This window comes from Notothenia rossii, assembly GCF_949606895.1.
Source record: "Notothenia rossii genome assembly, chromosome: 5".
Lineage (NCBI taxonomy): Eukaryota > Metazoa > Chordata > Actinopteri > Perciformes > Nototheniidae > Notothenia > Notothenia rossii.
In genome coordinates this window covers 22833398-22859802 of record NC_136903.1, presented here as the reverse complement: position 1 = coordinate 22859802, position 26405 = coordinate 22833398, and the positions used below count along the sequence as shown (strand labels likewise).

The 26405-nt window shown below is 43.5% G+C and overlaps 1 protein-coding gene across 8 annotated transcripts in view; it reads right to left on the bottom strand.

Moving 5' to 3' along the window:
- Nucleotides 1-26405, bottom strand: part of brsk2a (BR serine/threonine kinase 2a) — a 173628-nt gene that overhangs the window by 46147 nt on the left and 101076 nt on the right. For all 8 annotated transcript variants that reach the window (XM_079682822.1, XM_079682823.1, XM_079682824.1 and 5 more), the window contains exons 3-4: nucleotides 5916-6001; nucleotides 2413-2553 (exon numbers count right to left, since the gene is read on the bottom strand). In XM_079682822.1, the coding sequence (XP_079538948.1) occupies nucleotides 2413-2553; nucleotides 5916-6001 (227 nt within the window). The remainder of the gene's footprint in view (nucleotides 1-2412; nucleotides 2554-5915; nucleotides 6002-26405) is intronic.

Below are 26405 nucleotides of genomic sequence, written 5' to 3'. Positions count from 1 at the left end.
TACTCCTGAATGTTACTACAAAAGAACTTCAATAATCTATGTATGTGCATGCACTTTATGTCAGTCCCAGGTGCTTTCTTTTAATTGGCCTAATCTGTTCTTCTCACAGTCAGTTATTTACACACACTGAAAAATATCTTTCATTCCCTTTGGAAGGACAGTTTTGTTTTTACCAGCGGTACAGAGTTGTCTTCTGTTTTTTTATTATCTCTGAGATTTCAAATAGACTAACTAATCCTTTAATATTCAAAGAATAAAATTAACAGCCAAGATAATAACTACATTATAAATGTATTAGGATATAGGAAATTGTACTGTGCATAACAGGCCCTGACATAGCTTTGCTTTGAGCAGCAGCTACAATGAATTGAATCGCCTCTCCTATACTGTGCAAAATACAAAGCATATCACATCACTGAAATCCAACCATACCTATTCAATCCATGACACATTTCTTCAAAGTTTGCCTGAGCAACAGTATGCCTGATTATCTCCCAGACATTAGGTGCTCTACATCCGGTTATTGAGAATATTACACCATTAGTGTTTTTAACAGGCTTAGTGTCTTCTTCATCATCAGCAGGGAGCTATTCAGGAAACATTTAAGTAAAGTAAACTGTGCAGAGTGGTAAAGTCTCTCTCTCTCCAGCACTTTCAGCTACAATAGCCTTCGTACAAAAGTTATGATGGAGTCACATAAATTATCATCACAAGTGTCTGGCTGGCTGGCCAGCGTAGTCCCACATCATAAAACCCTCTCTGGTCATGGCCGGCCTGGGCCACAGCTGTGGCAAGGCTTTATGTTGATATCTTAATGTCTGATCTGAGGCCACGGCCTGCAGATATTATATCAGTGTGAGCAGCAAGGAAACAAGCGTACACTGAGCTGCATAACGACCATGCTTAGTGATCTCAAATTTTATTAAAAATGCAATACTGCATAAAGTAAAAAAGCACCCTTGATATGGGAATCACAGAGAAAAACTCTAATTCATTGACGTGAAAGAAGTCCGTCCACCTGATAATGGCTTTTATAAAATATAGTAAAGTAAAGTGCTAGAAAGTCATATCAAACAGCTATAGGATAGAAAAGTAACAGTATGAATTGTTAAAAGTATAGCCATAAAAGAGGAACAAGCTTTATTGTTACCATAGAGTACAAATTATTGTTTCACCTAGCATCTACTATATACCATGGTTAGCCTACATGAATCTTAACATGTTAATAACATTTGGAATGTCACATTTCAGTGTTTTTCCCCCTGTTTCTATGAAGCTGCTTCTGACCAAGGTACAATAAATAAACTTGAACTAATTCTGCTCTATGGTCCTTGTGCTCCGCTATACAGGGAAATGGGGACAGAATGCAGAGGCATACACTCTCTGGAGAAACAACAAAATATTTCTACTTTAGGAACACAAACTGATATAGGAAACACACACACCAACACGCACAAATGAGCTCTCTAAATCAGTCCCCGCTGACATGTTTGACTTCTGAAGTATATGATTGCCTCAAGTCTATGAGCTGGTAAACAGTTAAATTGCTCCCTGAAGCCAAAAACAATGCATCACATTAGTGAATACCTTGTAGCAGATTTCAACAAATACAATGACTCAACATTGAGCTGAGCAAAGTAAAGAAAATGCACTGTGTACTAAAAAAAAGTCACTTCAGCTCAGCTTTAAAAAGAATAACTGAGGACGTTATGTGGAAAAGAAGTGAACCATCAATATTTCAACCTGCACTACACCAAACTATGAACTATATAAAGACATTATTTTCCCACATTAGGCAAATGTCTACATGTATTTGACTCTTACTATTTGGCACGTGCAAACTAATATCAGCTGTTTAAGTGAGATGTTTAAAGATAAACTTACAAAAAGAATTCTAATAAATGTGTTGATACAAACAACTTCCCGTTCTTAGTTCTGTAATCTCCATATTGAATCATTGGTTTGAACGATAAACAGCCTTTCAAAGCTATGAATAAACTGATTTGAATTTAGATGAATCTGTAACATTTTTTGAATTCTGTAGATGGGAGCTCATTATCTGTTCAATGTTGTATGACAACCAATTTGACTTTGTAACACCTCCTGGGTATGTTTGTTTATTGGAGATGTGATTGGTTTATGCAAATAATGAATGCGTTTCTTGTGGTTTTAACCCAACATACCTCCGAAATGTGGGAAGCATGTTAAACTTGAACATATTACAACTGCACTGTGAGTCTTCTCTATTGTACTACAATGAAGTGTAACTTTATACATGTAACTTTTTAAAGTATTTTAGAAATTCCGTGGTTTTACCGGCACACTTCCAATAGTCTAATATAAACATTCACAACTAATGTATAACTAGCAATTACTAAAAAATGTTTTTTCCAAGCGGATCATTTCACTTACCATATGGAATGACTGTGGCAAAAATCCAGGGCAGACATGATCTGTCTGAAGAATTTCCTTGCCTCTTTAGGTGTTAACCTGCCTTTCTTCACCAGGTAGTCAAACAGCTCACCACCAGACACATGTTCTAGCACAAGGTACCTTAGAGGGAGACAGAGAAAAGAATAAATCAGTCCAAGAAATAAAGATGAAAACAAGAAAAAAGCAGTAGAAAAGAAACTCACACATAGAAAATAAAGATCTAACTTGCAGGGACAGGAACAAATAGCTGTGTTCTCCACAGAGCCATCTGAAAGGGCCCTAAATAATCAGAGAAATCTCCAGATCTCAGAGGTCCGGTGCAATACGGGAAAATAGTTCCCTTACAGCTGTTATACACAAACAAAACACCCAGGATCAATGATCTACTCTCCCATATCATATTATGTTGACAGTTTATTTTTCATTTTTTCCTCTGTTAGCTGTCCCCAAAGTCAAAGATTGAAGCATGGCAAGAGTGTATTGCATTATATGTGAAGGGTTGTGATATACTATACACTCCAATGGGAGGCATGATAAAGTTGCATTACACTAGAAAAAGATGGAAAGGTTGTGTGACACGCTCTAAGACATAAGGGCTTTAGGAGCTTCTGCTAATGTACACACAATGTTAGCATCTGTGACAGCTTTTGTTTTAGAACTTATGTAAGAGAGAAAGAGAAGAAGGAGAATGTATATATATTAAACAAAGCCCCTGCTATACCAACCCGGTATCACGGGAAGACGTGAAAATGTCTACGTATGTTACTAAAGAGGTTTTAGATTGGCCAATCTAAAACCTCTTTAGTAACATACGTAGTATATATACATTTCCCTGTTGAGACCTGACAAAATCTTTGTATTCTCCACAAAAGGTTTTGTTATAGTGAACCAAAAGTCGTGATAGAGGCTTGCTTGTCAACATCCGGGTATTTCTCTAATGGTGGGCCATGTTAACAATCCCGTGTAACTGAAGGTTTGAGGGGGTGAAATTGTGTCATCCTGACGTCTCCCAGTGTGGACTAACGTGATATATTCACGTCTTGCCATGATACCGGGTTGGCTGTATAACTTGTGTTGTAATTTACTTTTATTTGACGTTCCCCAAACAGGACTCAACACACAATGTTCCCTGCCATTAGATTTCTTACAGCCATTATTCAGGTGGCCTTGAGTCTGTGTGGCTGCTCATGTGCAGGAGACAGTCTGTTCTGGGCTCCAAGGGGACAGGAAGGAGATGAATCTCTCACCGCTGGCCCAAACCTAAAGCTGCGTCTGTGGGCTGAACGCCAGCGGTGCCGTGCCCCTGCCCCGCACCAGGCTGATCGTATATCCTGTTCTGAATCTCCCTCTATCTTCACTAGGACAAATTGAAACCCAGACAGGCGGTGAAATACTCTCTCTCATCTCTCTCTCCCCCTGCTGTGGACATTTGTGTCTACATGCAACTCTCCAGTTTTATTGATTACACTACAGTGTTGCAGACTGTACTCGCCCACTTAACAACCCCAAAGCCTAAGCGCTGGCTATTGGAAAACCTCCATAGCTTTGACACAAAAAACAACGACTACACTTGGTGAACACATATCAATACTTTAAATGAATTCAGAATCAACACCATTATTTGAAGTCCTTCAGTTTCCCTATTTTTAATATGTTTGCAGCACAATAAAGTCGCACCTCTCTGATTGTACTTGTCATTCTACTTTTCACCACTTGAGACTGATGATTCAAACTCTAATCATACATTTGATGACTTTGTAATTCACTTTGGCTTGAGATTTTTAACTTGGAAATAAAGTTGTATGTGGCTCCAGAAGGGAGATTTCTAGGAGTTGTTAAAAAGAAATGAACATGTTATATCACCAGAGTTATCTCAATCGAGAGATTACAAATGAATATTCTGAGTGAAAAAGCAGAGGTTGTGCCGTTTGAACTCAGCAGACTTTGTCTCTCCTGTGATGGTCTTAAAGAAATGCTTACTATTAAGTTTCATTATGGGAATTGTAGTATACTGCACCTTTAATGTGTTTAATCGCAGCCTTTGTTACATTGATTTGACTTAATTTCCTTTTTTAAATCCTTTTCTTACAAGTCCACAAACTTAATAGAAGAGCATTACTAAATCAACAGAGTAGCAACTTAAACTTAACTACAATACTCTGCCAATGCATTGCCTGCAGATTATTAATGATTCGCTCACTGGAGAAACATCAATACATTTTCAGCAATCCAAAGATTTAGTGCATGTGGGACTTTGAGTAGCTTTGACCTTACTGTTTCCTAAGGGTAGCTCAGCAAATACAAACAGGTCCTCACATGTGTTACAATTTATCATTTTGTTATGATTCTAAAATTGCAGCAAAAACACTATTAGAAATAGAAAAAGTGAACTTATATGCCTTTTGGTCTTAGACTATTGAACATCTACTTTGTGAACATTCCTCATTCTAAAAAGCATAATTTATACCAACATCATGATGTGATCACTCATTCATTTTGAGCGATGAAATACCCATGAATAAAATATTGGGGTCCTATGTATCAAACTCCGTCCATGTCTCCATCACCTCTTGTACTCACACTGCACAATTTTAAAACAGCTGGATCTGTGCCGGCAGCATAATAAATAGAATAGCTCTGGGAAGGGACATATCTGGGTGTAAACAAAAATACATGTGTGTGTGTGTCTATCATTTATTGGCTTTCAAGTGGAGATATCTGAGTAATAATCTAAAAAGTATTAATTTCAAAATCACATCACCAATGTGAAGCGCATTGTGTCCTTGAGTCACTGTCTTCTGTGACGCTGCTAGTGACCAACTGTCAAAAGTCACGAAGCAATGGGCACGAAATGTGACCAATTATAGGATGAATCACAATATTCTGCTATTCCTATCACCCTAAAGGATGACATGTACAGTACTGCATGTCCAATCCCATTTAGGCTGTAAACTCAAGATGAGAACTAATTGAGTTTAGTTGACAAACAGCCTTCTGTGGATCAGGAGGGCTACCATAAGCTACTGTTGGGCTTGTCACTCACTGTGGCTAAAGTTTGCTAATAGATTTATGTGTGTGCGTACTGCGAAGCCTCTGCAGCCGGATAATGTGGCTGCCAATCTCCATGGCTAATGTCCCTTAATGCAATGGTGTTGCCTCTGATAAGCATATCATGATGTTTACATTACGGAGACTTCCGCTCCCTATTAGCAATCCCCTAGCTTGCATGGCCAAATTAAATGTTTCATGCCCATACTAATTGAGCTTCTGCCCCTTACAGGCTAACAATGTTGGCCTCCAGTCATAATACACCAATCAAAACTGATTTGTGGCATTTCAAAGACTGTATGTGATCACTGACATCACCTGACAATATTTCTCAACCACAAAGGTTTTCATACACACAATCATTGAGAACAATTATGATTTAGTATTATCAAGCATGAATACAAACTGGACCATATTCCGCATGTGATACTTACAAGTATTTTTTATTTTCGTAGACGTCATGTAGCTTCAACACATGTGGGTGTTCTATGAGCTTCAGAATAGCTATTTCCCGCTCCACCTGTAAAAAGAGATAGGTAGGAAAAAAGGGAGGAAGGAAAAGAGAGAAGGAAACAAATGATTAGTGTAACATCAACACGGTTAAGTTCCTTAAAGCAATCTAAGACCAATCGTTCATATCTGCCCTCATACACTCTAAAAAACGATTCATGGGGTTAGTAGATTCCACTTAAAAGTAAATACTTTGTCAACATAACATTTTTAGTTTTTCACCTCAACTTATTTGAATAAGTATGTCAAACTGAAAAAGAACAAAAAAAATGTAACTTACAAATGTAATGATTTTGAAAAAATATTTCTGCGTTCACTCAACTATAAGGATATACTAAGTTAGTTATCTATTGAGTTTCAACGGTTTGGTTTCAAAACGTAACACACGCCTGGACTTGCCCGGACTTGCTGACCGCATGTTGAGTTGGAGCAATCTGCATTCATCCTGGAAGCAGAACTCTAGATAGCAGTGGAACAACAGGATTTTAACCTAATAATCTATCAAGTTACCTGGTAAGTAGCCATTTTTGTTCAGCTTCATTTACAACAGCTGCTTACTGCATATACAGTGTAACACAAGCTGTAAGGTAGTTATTAGCTACTATTTTTAAGCTACTGTAGCATGCATAGCATACTGATTAGCTAGCTGTGTCACGATTCTCATGTTATGTCACGTTTATAGTTTTGTAGGTTTGGGTGTTCTATTTCGTATATGGCTTCGCCCTCTAAGGCTATCGCTATTGGGTAATCCCCCTGCGCCCCGCGCAGCACTGAAACACTTGTAGTCCACGCCCACCCGCAAGGTGGGCCCCACCCTCGGGCCTCCTTCCGGTATAAATAGGAAGGCGGCCCGGCAATCTGCTCCCTCTTTTCTTCAGCAACCAGCAGCAGTACTGAAGCACAGGAAAATTAAGTAGACATGAGCAACAACTGTGTCCGTGATTGTCCCTCATGTAAGACGGGGTATATCATGAGCTATGACCTACACGCGATATGCGAATCCTGCCTGGGGCCAGAGCAGGCGTACGCGGCTCTCCGCCAGCAGGTCGCTTGTTCGCATTGTGCCCGTCTCCCGTCAGCCGACAGGAAGCGAAGAGCGGACGCTCTAGCTGCTGCAGCTGAGGAGGACGATTGGCCCGTCCAGGAGCACAGGGACGACAGCCTGTTTCTGGAGCCGAGTGCGGGGCAGGAGTCGGACGACTCCTACCCCGTCTCCCTCCATGGCTCACCATGCGGCTCTCCCCTCCCCCCTCTCCCCCGGACGGGGAGACGGGGTCGGAGCGAGGTACGGGGGTGGCTTTCCGTGGGTTCAGACTTAACCTAGTGGAAAAGTCCCCACGTCCTATCAGAGGGTGTGGCCCTGGGCAGAGTTACGTCACACATCTCGGTGTTCACAGACGCATCTCTCTCAGGGTGGGGAGGAAAGTGCATGTCGCAGGCAGTGGGGGGACAGTGGCCGGCTCACATGTCCTTCCACATAAACGTGCTGGAATTGATCTCCGTACGGAGAGTAATTCAGCATTTTGCCTCGTTGCTGCAGAATCAGCACGTGTTGATTCGCACAGACAACAGAGCCGCGGCAGCCTACATCAATCGCCAGGGCGGGGTACGCTCAGCATAGCTTCTGAACACAGCCAGACGGCTGTTGATCTGGGCGCGTGCACACCTGCTCTCCATCAGAGCACTGTATGTGCCCGGCGAAGGGGCAGACCTCATGTCCAGAGGAGGTCCTCGCCAGGAGGACTGGAGCCTACATCCCGAGCTGATCGCCCAGGTTTGGAGCCGGTTCGGGTGGGCGGAGGCGGATCTGTTCGCCGCACGCGGGAACGCGCAATGCGCCCTCTGGTTCTCCCTGTCAGCGCGGGACGCGTTCGCACATCGTCCATGGCCCAGGGGACTGCTGTACGCTTTCCCACCAGTCCCGCTGATCCCTCGGTTCCTGGACCGAGTGCAGGAGGAGCGGCTTTCAGTGATCCTAATTGCCCCGGAGCGCACGGGCGCTTCCTGGTTTCCATGCCTACAGCGTAAGCTGTCGGGCAGGCCGTGGGAAATTCCGTGGCGCGGGGACGCTCTCTCACAGGTGGAGGGAGCGATCTACAATCACCCAGTGATAGGCCAGCGCTTATGGGCATGGCCCCTGAACGGGAACACTTAGAGAGGTTGGGTCTCTCTCAAGATGTTGTACGCACCATTCAGGGAGCCAGGGCCGCGTCTACAAGAGCGTCCTACACAGCCAAGTGGGCAGCGTTCCAGTGTTGTTGTGTAGAAAGAAGCCTGGACCCCACTACGTGCCCCCTGCCTCAGGTGCTGTCATTCCTCCAGCTGTTGTTGGACAGGAATTTGGCTTTCAGCACAATCAAGGTATATGCGGCTGCCATATCATCTTGTCACGTGGGTTTCGGAGCCGGGACGTTGTTCAGTCACCCCCTGACGAAACGTTTTCTGCAAGGGGTACGAAGACTCAGACCGGTATCACGCGCACTGGCGCCTCAGTGGGATCTGGCTTTGGTGTTACGAGCACGAAGCAAAGCCCCATTTGAACCTTTAGAGCAGGTTCCCCTTAAAATGTTATCAGCCAAAGTAGTACTGCTTTTGGCTCTAACATCAGTAAAAAGGGTGAGTGATCTATCCACTCTCTCGGTGGCCCCGTCATGCCTCCGGATCCAAGGAGATGGCAGTTTGGCTGTGCTACGTCCTAACCCAGCCTTTATGCCAAAGGTCATCACAAGCTCTTTTAGGTCAAGAGTGATCAACCTGGATGGGTTTTTTCCGCCTCCTCATAAATCGGAGGAAGAAGGCACATCTCATCTCCTCTGTCCGGTGCGCGCGCTGTCCTGCTATGTGGCACGCACGGCGGCCTGGCGCCTTTCTCAGCGCCTGTTTGTGCACTATAGAGAGAGCTCGATCGGGCAACCGCTGTCTGCACAACGGCTGTCACACTGGCTGTGTGAGGCTGTGTCACAGGCATATGTCTCCTCTGGGGTGGATCCCCCGGAGAACATCAATGCGCACTCCACCAGAGGAATTTCCTCCTCCACGGCTTTGCACGGAGGAATGTCAGTGGAAGATATTTGCACGGCTGCATCTTGGTCTTCCCCCTGTTCATTTATTCATTTTTATTTGAGGGATGTCTCCCATTCCTCTCTGACACACCCTGTACTGGGTGTCCTGTCGGAGTGAGTGAGGTCAGGGAGCCAGCTGTGCGCCTCTCTCCTGCCTTTCGGCACGCGGAGAGCGGCCCCTTTTTTTCCCCCTTTTATAGGAGGGATGTTCCTTTTTCCTCTGACACACTTTGTACGGAGTGCCTGGTCAGAGTGAGTGACGTCAGGGATCCAGCTGTGCGTTCTCCTGCCTGTCTGCACGCAGAGAGCTGCTGTTCCCCCACTATGATCGCAGGACAAGGTGGGACTTTCGTCTCTACTTTCTCACAGCGGCCGGTATGTATTGTTCCCAGCCTTCACCCCGTCGGGAAGATAGGCATGTTTGCTATGTTCCAGGTACGGTGATGCGCCATTACGCATGGCACATCAGGCAGGGGGGTGTTATTGAGCAGGTATGTCTGTGCTTCTAGTGCCGGGCGGACCCAGTGGGGCGCAGACTACATCATGCTTCGCCCTTAACCCAATAGCGATAGCCTTAGAGGGCGAAGCCATATACGAAATAGAACTGAAGTTACCTACTGTAACCCCAGCTTCTATGAGTAAATGGCGCAGCCCTCTAAGCGCTGGGCCCCACTGGCTCTACGAATAGCTGAAGAAAAGTTATGTTGTATGGGAGCAGATTGCCGGGCCGCCTTCCTATTTATACCGGAAGGAGGCCCGAGGGTGGGGCCCGCCTTGCGGCTGGGCGTGGACTACAAGTGTTTCAGTGCTGCGCGGGGGCGCAGGGGGATTACCCAATAGCGACAGCCTTAGAGGCCTGCACCATTTATCATAGAAGCTGGGGTTACAGTAGGTAACCTCAGTTTTTGCTGTTTTCCCTGTCATGTTTTCCTTTGGGTTATTGTCTGGTCCTTTTCCCTGTGTTATTCCTCTTGTCATTAGTTTCCCTGGTGTGTCTAGTTATCTGATTATGTTCACCTGTGGCCCCTGTGTTTTCTCCTCCCTCCTCACCTGTGTCTTGTTGTGTGATTAGTCTTGTGTGTATTTAAGTTCTGGGTTTTCTGTCTGTCTTTGTCGGTTTGTCTTGTGCCATGACTAGTTCTGCGGTGAGTGTTCTGTTTTGTCATTGTTTATATCATAGCCTTGAAATAATAGTTTTTTCAGTTTATATCTGCATTTGGGTCCTGCTTCCTTCACAAACCGTGACAGAACGAATCGACCAAAATATGGACCCAGCGGATATGGAAGATTTTGACTTAGATCTGTTCGATCTAGACTTTTCCCTTCAATGTTTTCATGCCGAGTGGAAAGGAACTTCCTCTAGAAAGGATAAAGAGGCTATTCTCGAGAGAGCACGAATGGAGGTGGCCGAAATGAGAAGTTCGTTGCCGGATTGGTTACAGCTGTTCACAAGTTGTCCTGAGGATTGGTCCGACGCTTGTAACCCTTTCTTCGGATCCGACTACGGTCCTGTTTGAGGTCCACGAAGTCTCCAAAGAGCCGCTAGGAGACGCAGGGCCAGGATTCCAGCCCGTGCTCCAACAGCCATGATCCCGGTGTGGGATTCCCGGCCTGCTAGCCCCAGGCATGCTAGCTCCCTGTCTTCCAATTCCCAACCTGGCACCATACGCCTCGGTGGGATCCGTCTGAAGTCAACCCATGCTTCTGCCCCAGTTCCTGCTCCTGTTCAGGAGTCGTATGATGGAACTCGTCTGGCTTATGGAGGTCCACAGAGTATTCAGGCGGCTGCGAAGAGAAGGAGTCGCAAAGCCAGGCTAGCAGCCCGAGCCCCAGCAGCCATGGTTCCGGCTACAGAACCGGCCCACACAGCCATGGCTCCAGCCCCAGTACAGGCCCCAGCAGCCATGGCTCCATGCTCCAGTACCGGCCCACGCAGCTTTGCTTCCATACTCCATTACCTGGCTTACACAGCCAGGGTCCAGGCTTCCGCTCCGCGCCCAGCAGCCATGGTTCCGGCTCCAGTGCCAGCCCACACAGCCATGTTTCCGGCTCCGGAACCGGACCTTACAGCCATGTTTCCGGCTCCAGAAACGGATCTTACAGCCATGGTCCCAGCTTCAGTGCCGGCTCCAGTGACCATGGTCCCGACTCCGGCTCCTCGTCACCTGCTGACTCATCGGCCGACGCCAGCTCCTCGAGTCCTGTCGGCGTACCGGCCGACTCCAGCACCTCGTCTCCTTCCGGCTGTCCGTCCGACGCCAGCTCCCCGTGTCCTGTCGGCATACCGGCCGACTCAAGCACCTCGTCTCCTGTTGGCTGTCCGTCCGACGCCAGCTCCCCGTGTCCTGTTGGCTGTCCGTCCAACGCCAGCTCCCCGTGTCCTGTCGGCATACTGGCCGACTCAAGCACCTCGTCTCCTGTTGGCTGTCCGTCCGACACCAGCTCCCCGTGTTCTGTTGGCGAACCAACCCGCTCAAGTGTCGTTGGAGGTCCCGCAGACTGCTCTTCTGCCGGAGGTCCTGCCAACCCCATGTCCTGAGCCGTTGGAGGTCCCGCAGACTGTTCTTCTGCCGAGGGTCCTGCCAACCCCATGTCCTGTGTCGTTGGAGGTCCCGCAGACTACTCTTCTGCCGGGGGTCCTGCCAACTCCATGTCTTGTCACGTTGGAGGCCCCGCAGACTACTCTTCTGCCGGGGGTCCTGCCAACCCTATGTCACGTGCCGTTGGAGGTTCCGCCGACTGCTCTCCTTCCGGGGGTCCTGACGGCCCTGTGTCCTCTTCCGTGGGGGATCTTGCCGACACCGGCTCCTGCCCGGCCTCCGGAGCTATCCGGTCTTTGCCCTCTGGCCCGGTCCCCTGAGTTCGCCCGCTGTGGTCTTCACCCCTCCTCGAACTCTGCCTTGCCCCCGGGCCGTCCGCCCGAGTTCCCCTTTTTGAACTCTGCCTTGCCCCTGGGCAGTCCGCCCGAGTTCCCCTTTTTGAACTCTGCCTTGCCCCTGGGCAGTCCGCCCGAGTTCCCCACCTTGGTCTCGGCCTTGCCCCCGGGCCGTCCGGCCGAGACCCGTCCTCCAGACCCCCTCCACCCACCCTGCTGGACTTTGTTTTTTTGGGACGTCTGGAATCCGTCCCTTGAGGGGGGGGGTTATGTCACGATTCTCATGTTATGTCACGTTTATAGTTTTGTTGGTTTGGGTGTTTTTGCTGTTTTCCCTGTCATGTTTTCCTCTGGGTTATTGTCTGGTCCTTTCCCCTGTGTTTTTCCTCTTGTCATTAGTTTCCCTGGTGTGTCTAATTGTCTTATGTTCACCTGTGGCCCCTGTGTTTTCTCCTCCCTCCTCACCTGTGTCTTGTTGTGTGATTAGTCTTGTGTGTATTTAAGTTCCGGGTTTTCTGTCTGTCTTTGTCGGTTCGTCTTGTTCCATGACTAGTCCTGCGGTGAGTGTTCTGTTTTGTCATTGTTTATATCATAGCCTTGAAATAAAGGAGTTTTTTCAGTTTATATGCATTTGGGTCCTGCTTCCTTCACAAACCGTGACAAGCTGTTTGTATCCTCCTGTATCCTTTGTTTCACAGTTTCAGTCAAAGTTTATTATTTGTATTACAGTATTTATATATATTTTTTTCTTATTATTAACTTTAAATTTGATAAAAACTGATTTAAAATAAATACGAACAACAACTGACAATGCCCGGCATGTTCAGTTTTTGCAAACAAGCCTTTGTTTTTCTTTCTTAACATTAAAATGTTCTCCTTTTAAGGGTGATTTGGTGGAAAGAATAAAAGAGGTTGCTCTCCGATGCTTGGTGGTGTGTTTTCGTGAAAAGGAGGATGTCTTCAAGTAAAGACGATGCTTAAAATCATACTGTAACTTGTGTTTACCTGAAACACAATGCAATGTTTTCAAATCTGATTGCACCAAAAACACTGACATTTATTTTCTAATCTACTTATTCCACGATGGTGAAGTGGAAGTTAGCAATGAGGTGCTGACTATTGACTTGACCAGGGGTGCGGATGCAAGAATAGTGATTGAAAGAACAGAAGTTCTTCAAATCTCGGCTGCGACAAGAAACTGTGCCATAATGATGGGGCAAATTATACGCACTCAACCTGACCTACCTAAAAGAGATGTTAAAAATGCTGGAAGCAGGTTCATGCCTTTATTTTTATTTTTGTATTTTACTTTTATTTCATATTTGAGAACATTTGTTATAAAAAGGTCATTGTGTAAAAAACATTTTAAAATAAATTGTGAAGTGGAACTTAAATGTGTATATTGTTTTTGACTCAAATAAATGAGTTTATAATACTCAAACAAATTAAGGTAACAATTTGCATGGACATTTTTGAGTAGTATGGACTTAAATTAAACAAAATGCAACTTAATATCACTCCATCTTTATGATTAAAATGATAAAATGAAGTTGGTTCAATTTAATTTAGATTTTAAAGGTGAAAGCAATGTTTGTAGTACTGAACTAATTTAGTTAATCAGATTATAAATGGGTACTCGGATTAACTTAATAATCGATTAAATTGGAAATATTTAAAAAGATCCACGCAAATTGTTACCTCAATATATTTAAGTAGAGCCGGTGTATTTTGTTTTAGAGTGTACACTGCAACTCTCAATGCCAAAACTGAAGTACCAGGGAGACAAACGGACTGACCCGAACACAGCCGACGAGTTCTCGGCAATCATTTTTTCTGAGGTCAACAGAAGGTCGCTTAGAGAGATAAATCTGAGAGGCAGCAATCTGTAATAGCACTTCACACAACCAGCATAGGAGCTTAGAGGGAATAAGCAAACCAATGAAAGATGCTGACTTGCACTTTCTGGCGGCAAGGACAGAGATAGGCTTTGACCACACTCCAGGCATCCAGCACAGCTATCTTAGGTGGAAAATGTAGTTTTCTTCTAAAACTGAATTTAAACAGGTTGAGTATGTCTTATCTCGCAAAAATAGTGATCCTCCGCTCTCATAAAACAAGCCCCTTTTTGCAATTACATTACATAGGCCAGTGGTTTCCCTGAGGAGAGCAGAAATGAACTTGGTTTGATAGAAGACATGAAGTTGAATAACCAGAGTCAGACATCCCCCATTTGAACATATCTGTCTACTTAGAGTACCAGCCTGTGGTTGAGTTGAGGTCAAAATGTCAACACAGGGACATCAGCATCTTGAAAAAGAGGCAATTTCTTCCTGCAGTCAGTTTGAGACTGTGGCTGTATATACTGTATACTCTAAACTCCTGCCATGTCCAGGTTCAATTTCTTTTTTTGCTGTTGCTTACAGAACTGCTGAGAGACATATACACTGTACTGTGTGTTCGGTGAGAGCAGAATTTCACAAAAATCGAGCATGAGTTTGGATTTGTGTCAGCATCTCAGGAGAGTGGTAGTCAGCATGTACAGCTGCCACTGAAAATCAGCATGGAACCAACTTCGACAGGAGCCCCAGCTAATCTTCAGCCCCCTGTGCTGCTCTCCTGCTCCTCTTGCAGTTATCGGCTCCTCCTTCTCCTTCACCTTTCTTGTCCACCCTCTGTGTTCAGCTTTGTCTGACGATGAAGAGGATGAAAGGACAGTGTGAGGTGGAGGCTCCTCTGCCTCATCTCAATCTCATCAAAGTCAATTTCACTTTGTCCCTTGCCTGTGACAGCTTTCAGGCAGCTTTAATGTCACATTCATCGTGGCTTAACTTTATGAACAACACTCATGTGGAATGAAGTCAAAGCTCTGATCTGCCAGCTAACTCAGTTTTTGTTAAACTCCCACAAAGCTGAACGCTTGACCGAGCGTAAAATCAGGATCCTCCCTCTTAATTATGCTCTCACATTGTTTTTCATTTCAGAACAGCCTGTATTACTGATTACTGTCAGCTCAGGTACCCTATCTTGACACACTTTTGATGATTATTTTTTGCCAGAAATAGCAGCATCCCTATCTCCACTCTTTAACTATCAGTCACTGAAGAGAGGAAATGTAGAGCAGAGTAACATGTGCTGAGGCCACAGCCAAGAAGAAGTCATGGGAGAATATAAAGCTACTAAAGCAAGGCACACAGCTTGTATAGAAAGGGTAAAATGGTAATTGCGTAATTAGCATTAGCATGGAGTATCAGTGGGAGTACCGGCTAGGCTAACCAGGGCTAACCAGGGCTAATCCGGAGACTAATGAGCGCTATCAGCAGCGGCATTGCCACTTTTTCACCTGAGGCTAAGGTGCGTTGTTAAGAATGAACCCATGGAGGCTGGCGAGCTAGCTGGCAGCAAGGTTCCCTGCAGAGAGACTGATGCTACCCAGGACTCAGGGAGAGATGAGCTGTCGAAATGCTACAGAGCCAGCAGCTGGCTTCCTAAGCTTCCTATAAGCGCCTCCTTTTACTTAATTGAAATAAGAGAAATGAGGCTTAATGTGAAGAATTAACTGTACAACTGCTTTTGCAAGATTAGCTGTTGATTAACACACTAATGTAAATCTGTGGAGCAACCCTCTCTTTCTTCCAGTATAATACAGTCAACAGTTTCCATTATAAATGTACAATTGTCAGTCCAAATAAATTATCTGAGAAATACATTGACACCTCACATGCTTTTAGTGAAAAAGGAAGCAAGTGAGACAGCTAGAACAACAACAATAACAACTGCATTTCTTCACAAAAACTGAGTAACACTTCTTATCAAAGCCTCAAACACACAGATTCATCTAACACCTACATAACTTCATGCTAATATAAATACCAGGTGGTCATCCTCGGCCCTGGCTCCTTTACATGGCTGCACACTCTCTCATTAAGTTTCACATCTGTGAGTGCGGACAGCTCTCTCCATATCTCCATTGCACTTCATTAAGCCTTTATTAGCAGGCGCTTGGACACCTTTCACCGACACACACACACACACACACAGACGAAAGCACTAAGGCACACGGACAGATGGCCGGTTGGTCAGATGGACACACACCTTTTCTTGTCATCTTTCTTGCGTTTAACAGTTCAATGTATCATCCATTTGCTACATATTTTCCAAAAACAAACAGGGTTAAAAGAGTAAGAAAAAGGAAGGATAAAACACCTGATCAGAAACCAGAGATTGAACAAGATTTTGAAAACTGACAATAATCAATATTTGCTATTGGACAGGTAGATACTGTAATTCGTCCTATGAAATGTGGGAATGCAGAGATGATTCCGGTTAGGATGAAAACTACAAATTACATGTGATGAAATAAAAATATGACATCATACTGCCAGGCTTTAAGAAACTGCATTCGTACCCTGTGGATTAAAAGCCATTTTATTTTAACTGTTATTTCATTTTGATGTTGTTCTTTTTCAAAGTAGGTCTGATGTGATGTATTACTTGTAATTATGGTGTAATTTGCAGGTGCAGATGGTATTTTATAATAGAAAAGAATAACTGTGTGAGAGAGGGCTACTGGGAATACTGGAGCTACATGGATAAATGAGGCAAAGCAGTCGCTAAAGCTCACATGTGTCACTTTCCATTGAAAGGATGAAAGCCAGTCTAGCATAGTTCCATCAGCTTGCTATTGATTCTTTAAATTACAGCCCTGGATCTGAATGGCTGAATGGACGAGCAAACAAATGACTGGCGACGTCAATAGTTTCATCTATGTGTCTAAGAGTCCAGAGATAGAGGACGGAGGATCACAGACAGCCAGGCAACAACAAAGACGCAAAGAGATTAGATTCATGTCACACACATGTCACAGGGCAACCGAACAGAGAAACCATTCCAAAGTCTCACAAGGGGAAAATATTGGATCACAGGCTCTGTCATCTCTCACTCTCCACTTATTTCCTCTCGCTCTCTTTCTCCCTCTCATGCACACTGAAGGAAAACACAGACATTTCTGTCACCTCCCCCAGGCGAGTGAGTGAATGGTCCCTTGATACTGAGATCTGAGGATCAAAGTCAACAGGGCAGCCACGTGTGTCAGATAAAAAACGTGGGTGGCTATATGCTAACATGGGAGCTACAGCGCGTGCAAGAGCTGCTGGATGGATAGAAAAGCAAAAGAGGGACAGAGAAAGGATGAGTGAATGTGAGAGGGATAAAGCATAAGCCATGTAATTATTTGCAATGGAGGAGACCAAAAGAGAAATTAAGAGGAGACAGACAGAAAGAGAGCACAGTGGCAGTGCCAGCTCACCCCCCTGAGTTCTGCAGCCTCTTTTGTTGCTAATTAACACAACACGGGAAATAATAACCTTTTTAGCAGCCGCGCGCATGACACAGCACACAGAGTGAAATGATAACAGGTAAGGTGATATGAGGAGCGTGACAGTCAAGGAGCTGATAGAAGTATCTGACTGATATTTATTTTTAACAATATTGCCAGACCTTTTCATAAGATTTCATGATAGGATTTTAATAACAAATGAATAATAACATTCTGAAGGGTTGTTTGGTGTTATTTGTTCTGTGGAAAAATGCTCTCTTCACAACCTTTATAATTGTCCTGATTATATACAAAGTTTCAAATGAAATAAAATGTAATGTTATACATTCTTTACAACATCAGGAGGATACCTCCCCTCCTGACCCAGAAAGCGACTCAACTTCTGGTCCAGGCTCTCGTCATCTCACGCCTAGACTACTGCAACTCCCTCCTGGGTGGTCTACCTGCATGTGCAATCCGACTTCTGCAGCTCATCCAGAATGCAGCGGCTCGTCTGGTCTTCAACCTTCCTACATTTTCCCACACCACGCCGCTCCTCCGCTCCCTTCACTGGCTTCCAGTAACTGCTAGAATCCACTTCAAGACACTGGTACTTGCGTACCATGCTGTGAATGGATCTGGCCCTTCCTACATCCAGGACATGGTTAAACCGTATACCCCAGTGCGTGCACTCCGCTCTGCATCAGCCAAACAGCTTGCTGCACCCGCACTGCGAGGGGGACCCAAGTTCCCATCAGCAAAAACACGTGGGTTTGCTATCCTGGCTCCAAAATGGTGGAATGAGCTCCACATTGAAATCAGGACAGCAGATAGCTTGCACATCTTCCGGCGCAGACTGAAAACTCATCTCTTTCGACTCCACTTCGAGCGATATAATTACGAACAAAGCACTTATATACTAGCAAAGGACTGGCTTACCTAAAGCCAGTTGAGTAGCACTTGAAATGTTTTAGCTCTATGAAACCTGATGCACTTATATAATTCTGTTTTCTTCAAATTTGTATCTTCTTGGTCGAATGCACTTATTGTAAGTGGATTTGGATAAAAGCGTCAGCTAAATGTAATATAATGGTACATTTTTCTAAAGCCGTTTAAAGAACTGTCTTCTTCCAAAAACATTAAACAATTGAAATATTTGAATCTCACCAGCTTTAATTCAGAGACTTTGACTACTCCCAATTTATGATAAAAGTGTTATCCAAGTATGACCTATTTCACGAATTTAATATCCCAACAGTAGATATTATATAAACATAATGTACTGTAGTCTCAACTTAGAAAGCCATTAGACAAAGAAAATACATCCTAAAAAAGTCCTTAAATTATTAACATTACATTTGATGTTTGTGTTGTCAATATATGTATCTAAGACCGTGTTAATACACGTTTTTAGAGCTGGCTTTCTGTGTGGTCAATTTAATAGTTTTTTGCCCTTAGCAAAAATCTCAAAGATAGTTTGCAGGGAGTAGGGTTTGGTAGAGAAATCATATCATATCATATCATATAACCTTTGGGTGATGGAGAAGGAAGGAAGGTATGGATGGGGTAATAGCCAGAGAGAAGGAGACGTGGGTCCAACTGTCAGTGAGCAGAAGGGGAGGAGACGGCACAGCTTGGCCCCTGGCTCACGGACAAAGCAAGTCAGCTCATCGTCCGTTCGCACTTGTGACATGTGGACACGTTAACCCATGATGCACACACACTGTACACACACGCCTCTGATGACGGCAAGCCGCGAGCCACCTCCATCCATCCATATGTCGGTCAGTGAGGCAGTAGGGCAGAATCTGTGTTTTCTGCCAGGAACAGAGGGTAACCAAGCTGGTGTGTATGCATGTGTGTGTATCTTAGTGTATGTGCTTACCCACGCATGTAAATTGGAAGGCGTTTAGTGGTTTGAAAGCGCTGTATGTCAGTCTTTGCAAGCGGGAGGTAAGGACATCAGTTTCAAGGGCAAACACACACGCAGACACACATGTGCTCTTCCTCTTCTTGGTGTGCAGGTCATGGCCAATACTTTTCCAGATGATATTAACTAGTGTTCCTGGGAGAACCTGCTTATCAAAAATTGGTTTCGAAATTGAAGGAGGAGGCTCGTGGCGATGGATTTAACATTATTTGACGAGGGAGCGTGCGCTTAAGGTAGTTTTGTTATCTTCTGCTTTTGAGCTAGTCCCACTGAGAGCAAAACAAAATAAAAATCGTATTTGTATGATTCTATTTCAGTCAAAGTCGCTCAACTGAAAAAAACTAATCTCTTACTTTCATCCTGCTCTGTTTATCGCTTTTCCCTTCACCCGGTGGACCTCACAAACACAAGCATGCGTACCCGCAAACACACAGTCAGCGCAGCAGGTTTTTTCTGATAATCACTGTATCAGTCATCCTTTGTGAAGACAAGGTAAATTCCCTACACGGGAGAGTCTGATCAATGCGAGAGACATGTAAATCGATGTGGACATAGTCTCTGCTAGCTCACTAGTCCTTATCCTTTATCCATCTTCCACCCTTTCAAATCTTCCTCATTACCCGCTCCCACGTAAGACCAAATCTCCTGCTACTCTTCCTCCTTTCATATCATCCTATCATTTAGTCTCCGTTTCTCTCATTCCATCTCTCTAATAATGTGTATGATGTGTGTTTGTGCTGCTGACACATCCATCAAGCTGCCACTTAGACCAGTGGCAGGCCACATCATTCCACAGTAACAGACATGTCCCTGGATAACCTTGGTCATAATAGAGTCTAATGGCAGAGGTCCTCCACACCCCGGGGTCAGAGGGTATAATCATCAACCTCCTCAAACATACTGCATGGGCTGATAGTTGGGATGGAGCTGGACGGACTGGGGAGAGGGTAAATGTGTGTTTGTGCGTATAACAGTATGTGTATGGCGGTTAAGGCCAAAAGGAAGATGAGTGATTTATCAGTGACGGGCAGGCAGGGGATCCCTTTGGCAGCCATGTTTTTGTGTTGGCCGTCAAAAGTGTCTTTTCGTCAACTCGTCCATTGCGTGGCTCATAAGAGAGGATTGGTAAGGTGACCTTGGTTTGTGTGGAGATGTAACATGTAGATTGATGAACTGGTTTTCACACTAGAGGGAGAGTGCAGAACTGTATGTGATGATTAGATATGAAGGTCATCTACAGTACATCAGTTAAAAAAGTGTAAATATAATAATCTAAAGTCGCCTATATTTGCATTTTAGGTAGATGGGAGTATTTCAAGCGCAGAAGAGGAAAATTGGATCCTCTATAGACACTGGAGAAATGTGCCATCTGCTACCTTATCTTGCTGAAAGGATATTTTTCTTTTTTGATGCCAATCTTAAAATACCAATAATGTACATTTGGGTGATTAAATGTTGCAGTCTATTGGACTGTAAAGAAAATGTGATATGAGGTGTAAAGTTTACAAGCATAATTGTATTACAAATTAAGATGATGTTGGCACTGGCAGGTAAAGTTGAAACATTGTAATGTTCTATTACAGAATGTTTTACATGGAGAAAAACACCACACTAAACCATTTGGAAATGGATTATCACAATAAAAAAAAAGGTGATATGAAATAAAACAAGGAAATATATGTCAACTTCAACACTGGTGATGGTGTTAAAGTAAAGTTATTTATGTGAAGGCAACTTAGACAAAGAAAGTAAGAAAATGTAAGCAATCATTCTGGCGGAAAGTACTGATTACCAAACAGTGATCAACTCACTCAACTAATTATCACTACATTTGAATACATGGCCTATTCATTGACACATGTATAGTCAATAGTTAACTGGGCAGGGGAGTCAATACTGGACAGACAACAGGTCAGTAAGAAAGACTGGTCAACTGAAATAACCAAAATTAGCTAGAAACTTCGTAAGCAAGTTCAAAATAGCTCTAATAATGTAATCAGGGAGTTGTTATAGCTTCCGCTCTGTTAATTAGGCGTTACACTACGTCTTTGCCACATAAAAGGCACACTCTTGTGCTCTGATGGTTCTGCGTATGAATACTAATTTACCCTAATAATGGCAAACCATGTGTGCAAAAGTATTCACTTCCTGTATGTGTGTACAGTACACAATGTATACATGCTTTGTGTTATTAAGTGATGGGGAAAGAAAGAGAGAGCATGTTCTTGAGAGAGCGTCAGCACAACAGGGTCCTTAGAAAACAGCCCCACAGGGATGAAGAAGGAGCTGATGAAGATAAAAGTGTCTTGCTTTAGGAGTTCACACACTGATTGAAAAAGCCAACACATATATATCAGGATCTTTCCCAACCTCATTAACACTGCCAACTTGGAACTAAATTCAGCTTAATGCAGTAAAAATGTATTCCTGGTTTATAAATGAATGAAGCCTATGTGTAATGATTTAGCCTTATCGAAGCAATTTCAGAGCATAATCAAGAAATAAAGAAATGTGCTGAATACAGCGGAGTTAAATTGGTCTGTATCTAGTTATATGCGTACATGTCCTATACATATCAATTTATATCACAAAATTGTCTTTGTTCCAATCCGAAATTCCAAATAGGACATCAAGTAGTATTAGTATTTAGGCTATTAGTGGTAAAGCACTTCTATCAACCATCACTATGATTTTACTGTGACTTTTCAACTTATTGTGATATACAACAAAATATTTAAAAAAATCAGAGTATATTCTACTACTCTATGTAAATGGTCTTTTGTGCCTGCAAATGGGCCAGTTAGAAGCATTTCTAGCAGTGCTCTTTGTGTCATGTTTGTCCACGAGCTGTGATTCACCCCACAACCCTGCCTGTCTGATCTGAGACCAATACTGACCAAATCCTGCTGCAAGACGAAAGACAAAACCTTAAGGAGAGTTGTGTGTGTGTGTGTGTGTGTGTGTGTGTGTGTGTGTGTGTGTGTGTGTGTGTGTGTGTGTGTGTGTGTGTGTGTGTGTGTGTGTGTGTGTGTGTGTGTGTGTGTGTGACTGAGCAGCTAGACAAGGTTCATGGAGCTGTCAATCATGGTGTCAGTCACTTATGGTATGTGTGATATGCACACATAAGTGCACTTGTCACATGCAGACTTGCATGCAAACACACACATGAATCACAGTTATATAATGGCATGGTATATGAATAGACTTATCACAGTTTTGCCGATAACAGAGGGATGTACTTTGTTCTCCATCAGTTGTACAAATGCAAATCTCTGATACAGTTTATCATGAAACATTAAACACACAACAAATGTTTCTGCACTTTTTTAAACAATTTCCGACTCATACCACCAGAGCTACCTTGTTTGGATCTGCATGTGTTAATTAAAGCAATGGCAAACTGTTGCTGGTTTATGTCCCACATTAACACAGGGCACAGGCTAATATAAAATAGAATGAAATCACTCACAGGCCCATAATGATGTGCAACATGTTGAGATGCAAGGCATTGGGAGTTGTTGTCTTTAATTGGAAGCAACATGATATGAAAACAAATGAAAGGTTTGAGAATAGAAAAAAGAGTCCTGTTTTGCTCTTAAGGAACATGATGAACCCATTCAATTACCGGTACCTAATCAAACAAGTGTTTGTGTGCTACCTAGTGGCTTAGAGGAAACACCCCCAAAATACACTTCAGTGAGTCCACAGGCAGTATGAAGAGGTAGGAAATCCCAGTGCTTAACAAAGAAATTCAAAGACATAAAAAAGGAACCTAAACTTTAAAGGGATCTTTGCTGATCTCCTCATGAAACCACAACTACATTTAAAGGTAAAGTAGCTTCATGAAAACGGGCCCTTTCCTCACAAAAGGAAAAGTGGAAAACCAAAAGCAACAACACATAAAATAATCAAACCAAGCTTCGTCATTTATCTGACAAACAGCGGCTTCTGCCTTTGAAGAAGAGAAACTAATGCCATCGGTTTAGACATCTGTCTGTTTCCTGTTGAGCTCAATGGGGAATCCCGCTACATCTTGTGTTCTCCCAATCCTCCATTTCATTATTTTTTCTGTACTCCATCTCTGTTTTATCTCGATAAGACATACGAGAGAGGTAAAATCAGTCAAACAACACAGTGTGTGTTTGATGAGCTTTGTCACCACAGAGAGCAGCAGCACTAACGGTTCTACATGTCTTTCTCCAGGATGTGATGGATCACAAGCTACAGGGTAGAACTGTTTAAAACGCAATGTTTGGAGCCTTTAGTCAATGGTATTTAGCATGAAAGATAATGGGACACAGATAGAGCTGAAAGCTGACATCTCTTTACAATCTTCAAACATGTTGTGCCCTGTAGGTAAAATCTATTCCCCATTTCCGTTTCACCAGAGCCTCGTCAAAACTCAATAAAGACTGGAAAAAAAGTGTATATATATTGATTTAGGAGTTGTGATTGGAAAGCAAATTAGGATGTAGAAAGATAAGCGACCTTCATATTGACTGATAACATACAAAGGGCTATGTAAAACATTACAGGTTGGGGGAAATCCATTTCCTTATTTAGCTTCCTACAGAATGCTGTAAGGGAAAAAGGCATGGAGAGAAAAAAACTGTGTAAGAATAGGAAGAGGGACAGATTGGTAATGCTCTTTTTCAGGGAGATTGTTTGGTCAGTAGTTTATAAAACAGCATTACTTGGAATGCACTGTATTGACTCAAAACGTTTTGTTCTGCAGTGCAGCTTGAATCTTTATTCAAACTAGAAGGGTACTTGAAGAGCGGAGACATTTGCCAAGGCCTTCTCTCAAAGTTAATGAAAGTAAGAAAATAATGAATGTATCCCCCCTGTGATTCGGATCCGCTCCAAAATGTAATGGATTTTTTCCTGCCGTGTGCTATACCTTTACGACAATTATTGTGAACATCGGGCCTGTAGGTTTTTCCGACATCCTTCTACAAACACACCACACTGAAAACATTGCTTACGTGTTAAACTATTTGACTTTCGAAATTGCAAATATTTAAGTCCACCCAACATTTGATTGCCTACATACATTAAACAGGCGGAAGTGAGTGAAAGGCAGCTAACAGCATAGAGACGGAGTTGGTAAGTCTTTCTGTGCAGTCAGCCTGTTAAGATCAAACTGTGTGCTAAGCCCTGGCTTCTGGCTCAGCACCATATAAAGCTGATGGATCAACGCGCAGGGGGCACAACATATGAAACCCATTTATTTTAAGGGGTGTCTGAGTTGTCTCCGCAGCAGCACGGGCACATGCACACGTGGACACACACAAACACGTATGCACACATCAAGTTAAACGTGTGCGTGTTGGAGGCATTTCTATATCCAACCCACTCGCGGCACAACAGAGATGGGAGAGAATGGCCAATCTATAATCATTAGGAGGGGAAGAGAAGAGATGGCGGAGAAAGAAAGCTACAGTGTTGTCAGCGAGGTGTCAGGATAACAAGATTAGACCTTGTATGATTCATCTGTGCCCGTGGCATTCTGCTCCTCACCCGCCTACCACCATCCCTGTCGGTTGGTGTACTCAACCTTTATACCTTGCTTTCTCTGCCTCTTTGAGTCCTGAGACTTCATTTTAAATGATGTGCATTCAAACTCCTCTGAATGAAACTTTACCTCACGTTTGTTCAGTTCTGATTTGGTGATAGAAGGAAAAACAAAACTTGTTTCTCCTCGTTGGCTTTCTCTTTAAGGCCATTTTCGGTAATATATCTGTATTCTCTGGCCTGCCCAGTTGTTCTCATATCTTACAAGCAATGTCCTTAGCACTTCAATTATTTGCTTCAGGGGGCAATTATACTGCTGGCTTCTCCATCTCCAAACTGTCTTTCTCTCACCCACATTTTCAACTGGATTGTTATGGCTGACATCAAGGACAATCAGTAAACCAAAAGTAACCCCATCGTGCTGAAAAACCCATCAAAACTACTGTAGCTGTGTAGCGATATCTACTTCACAAAACATTTATCCAAGTATTTCAAATTCATGTACACCATCCTTACACACACACACACACACACACACACACACACACACACACACACACACACACACACACACACACACACACACACACACACACACACACACACACACACACACACACACACACACACACACACACACACACACACACACACACACACACACACACACACACACACACACACACACACACACACACACACACACACACACACACACACACATTCCTCTATCTCCCTTCATCCTGCTCTCCATCCCTCCTCTCCCTCTCCTCCTTTCTCTCGCTGGGCTGGGGGACAGTAGAGTGACTTTGAAGTTGTGCTGCTTCAGGAGGAGAGAGAGTCACTTTGGCTAATTAGTTGTTCTTATCCCAACAGCAGCAGCCGCCGCCATCAGCTTACTGGCTCAGAGGGGAGAGACAGAGCAGGCATCAGCAGCAACCACCAACTGCTGCATGCTAAAGATACCCTCCCTCTGCTAGTTGTTAGTGCTAGCGGCTAGCAACAATTTAACCCACCCTGAGACTAAACTGCGGATTACTGAAGTTGCCCCACTCAGCATGATGATAGTTGATATGGTATGAAATACGGTACAGAAAATCCCTTGCTCTCAGGGGAAGCTTGTCAGACCATAGTTAACTGCAGTGGCAAGATACTACTTTTTTTCCACCACCTCATCAATATGACCATCAGTTTAACAGTAGGTGTTCGAAAGCAGTGCACAGGGAGATTTGGTCAGGCCAAGAAGAAATAGTGTCTGCTTTAAACATGAAATAAAAGACACACAAGAGCAGGTCAGAGATAAAAATAACATCACTTCATTAAAATAAATAATGGAACATTGCAGCAGTGCAAGAAGGTGGGTAAGATGTATTCAAATTAGCGATTAAATTGAGACATTTTACATGTTGGCTTTTGTTTGTCCAAAAAAAGGCTTTATCGAAACACATTTCTAAAACTAAAATACTGCAGAAGAACTATGTTCTATGTGTCGGTTCCAAAATGCTGGAAACATTTTCAAACCACCACAAGCTCTAATTATCAATGTTCCTGAAAGTTTTTCTGAATCTAAGGTGCATTTCTTTTTTCTATTTTCAAGAACATACAAGCACCTTTTTGTGAAAGTGGCCAAGAAGGAGGATTTCACCTACTCATCATATGTGGTGTAATACAAATGACTTGGCCGCACCATATGTGTGAATGTTAACAGTTCAAGAACAA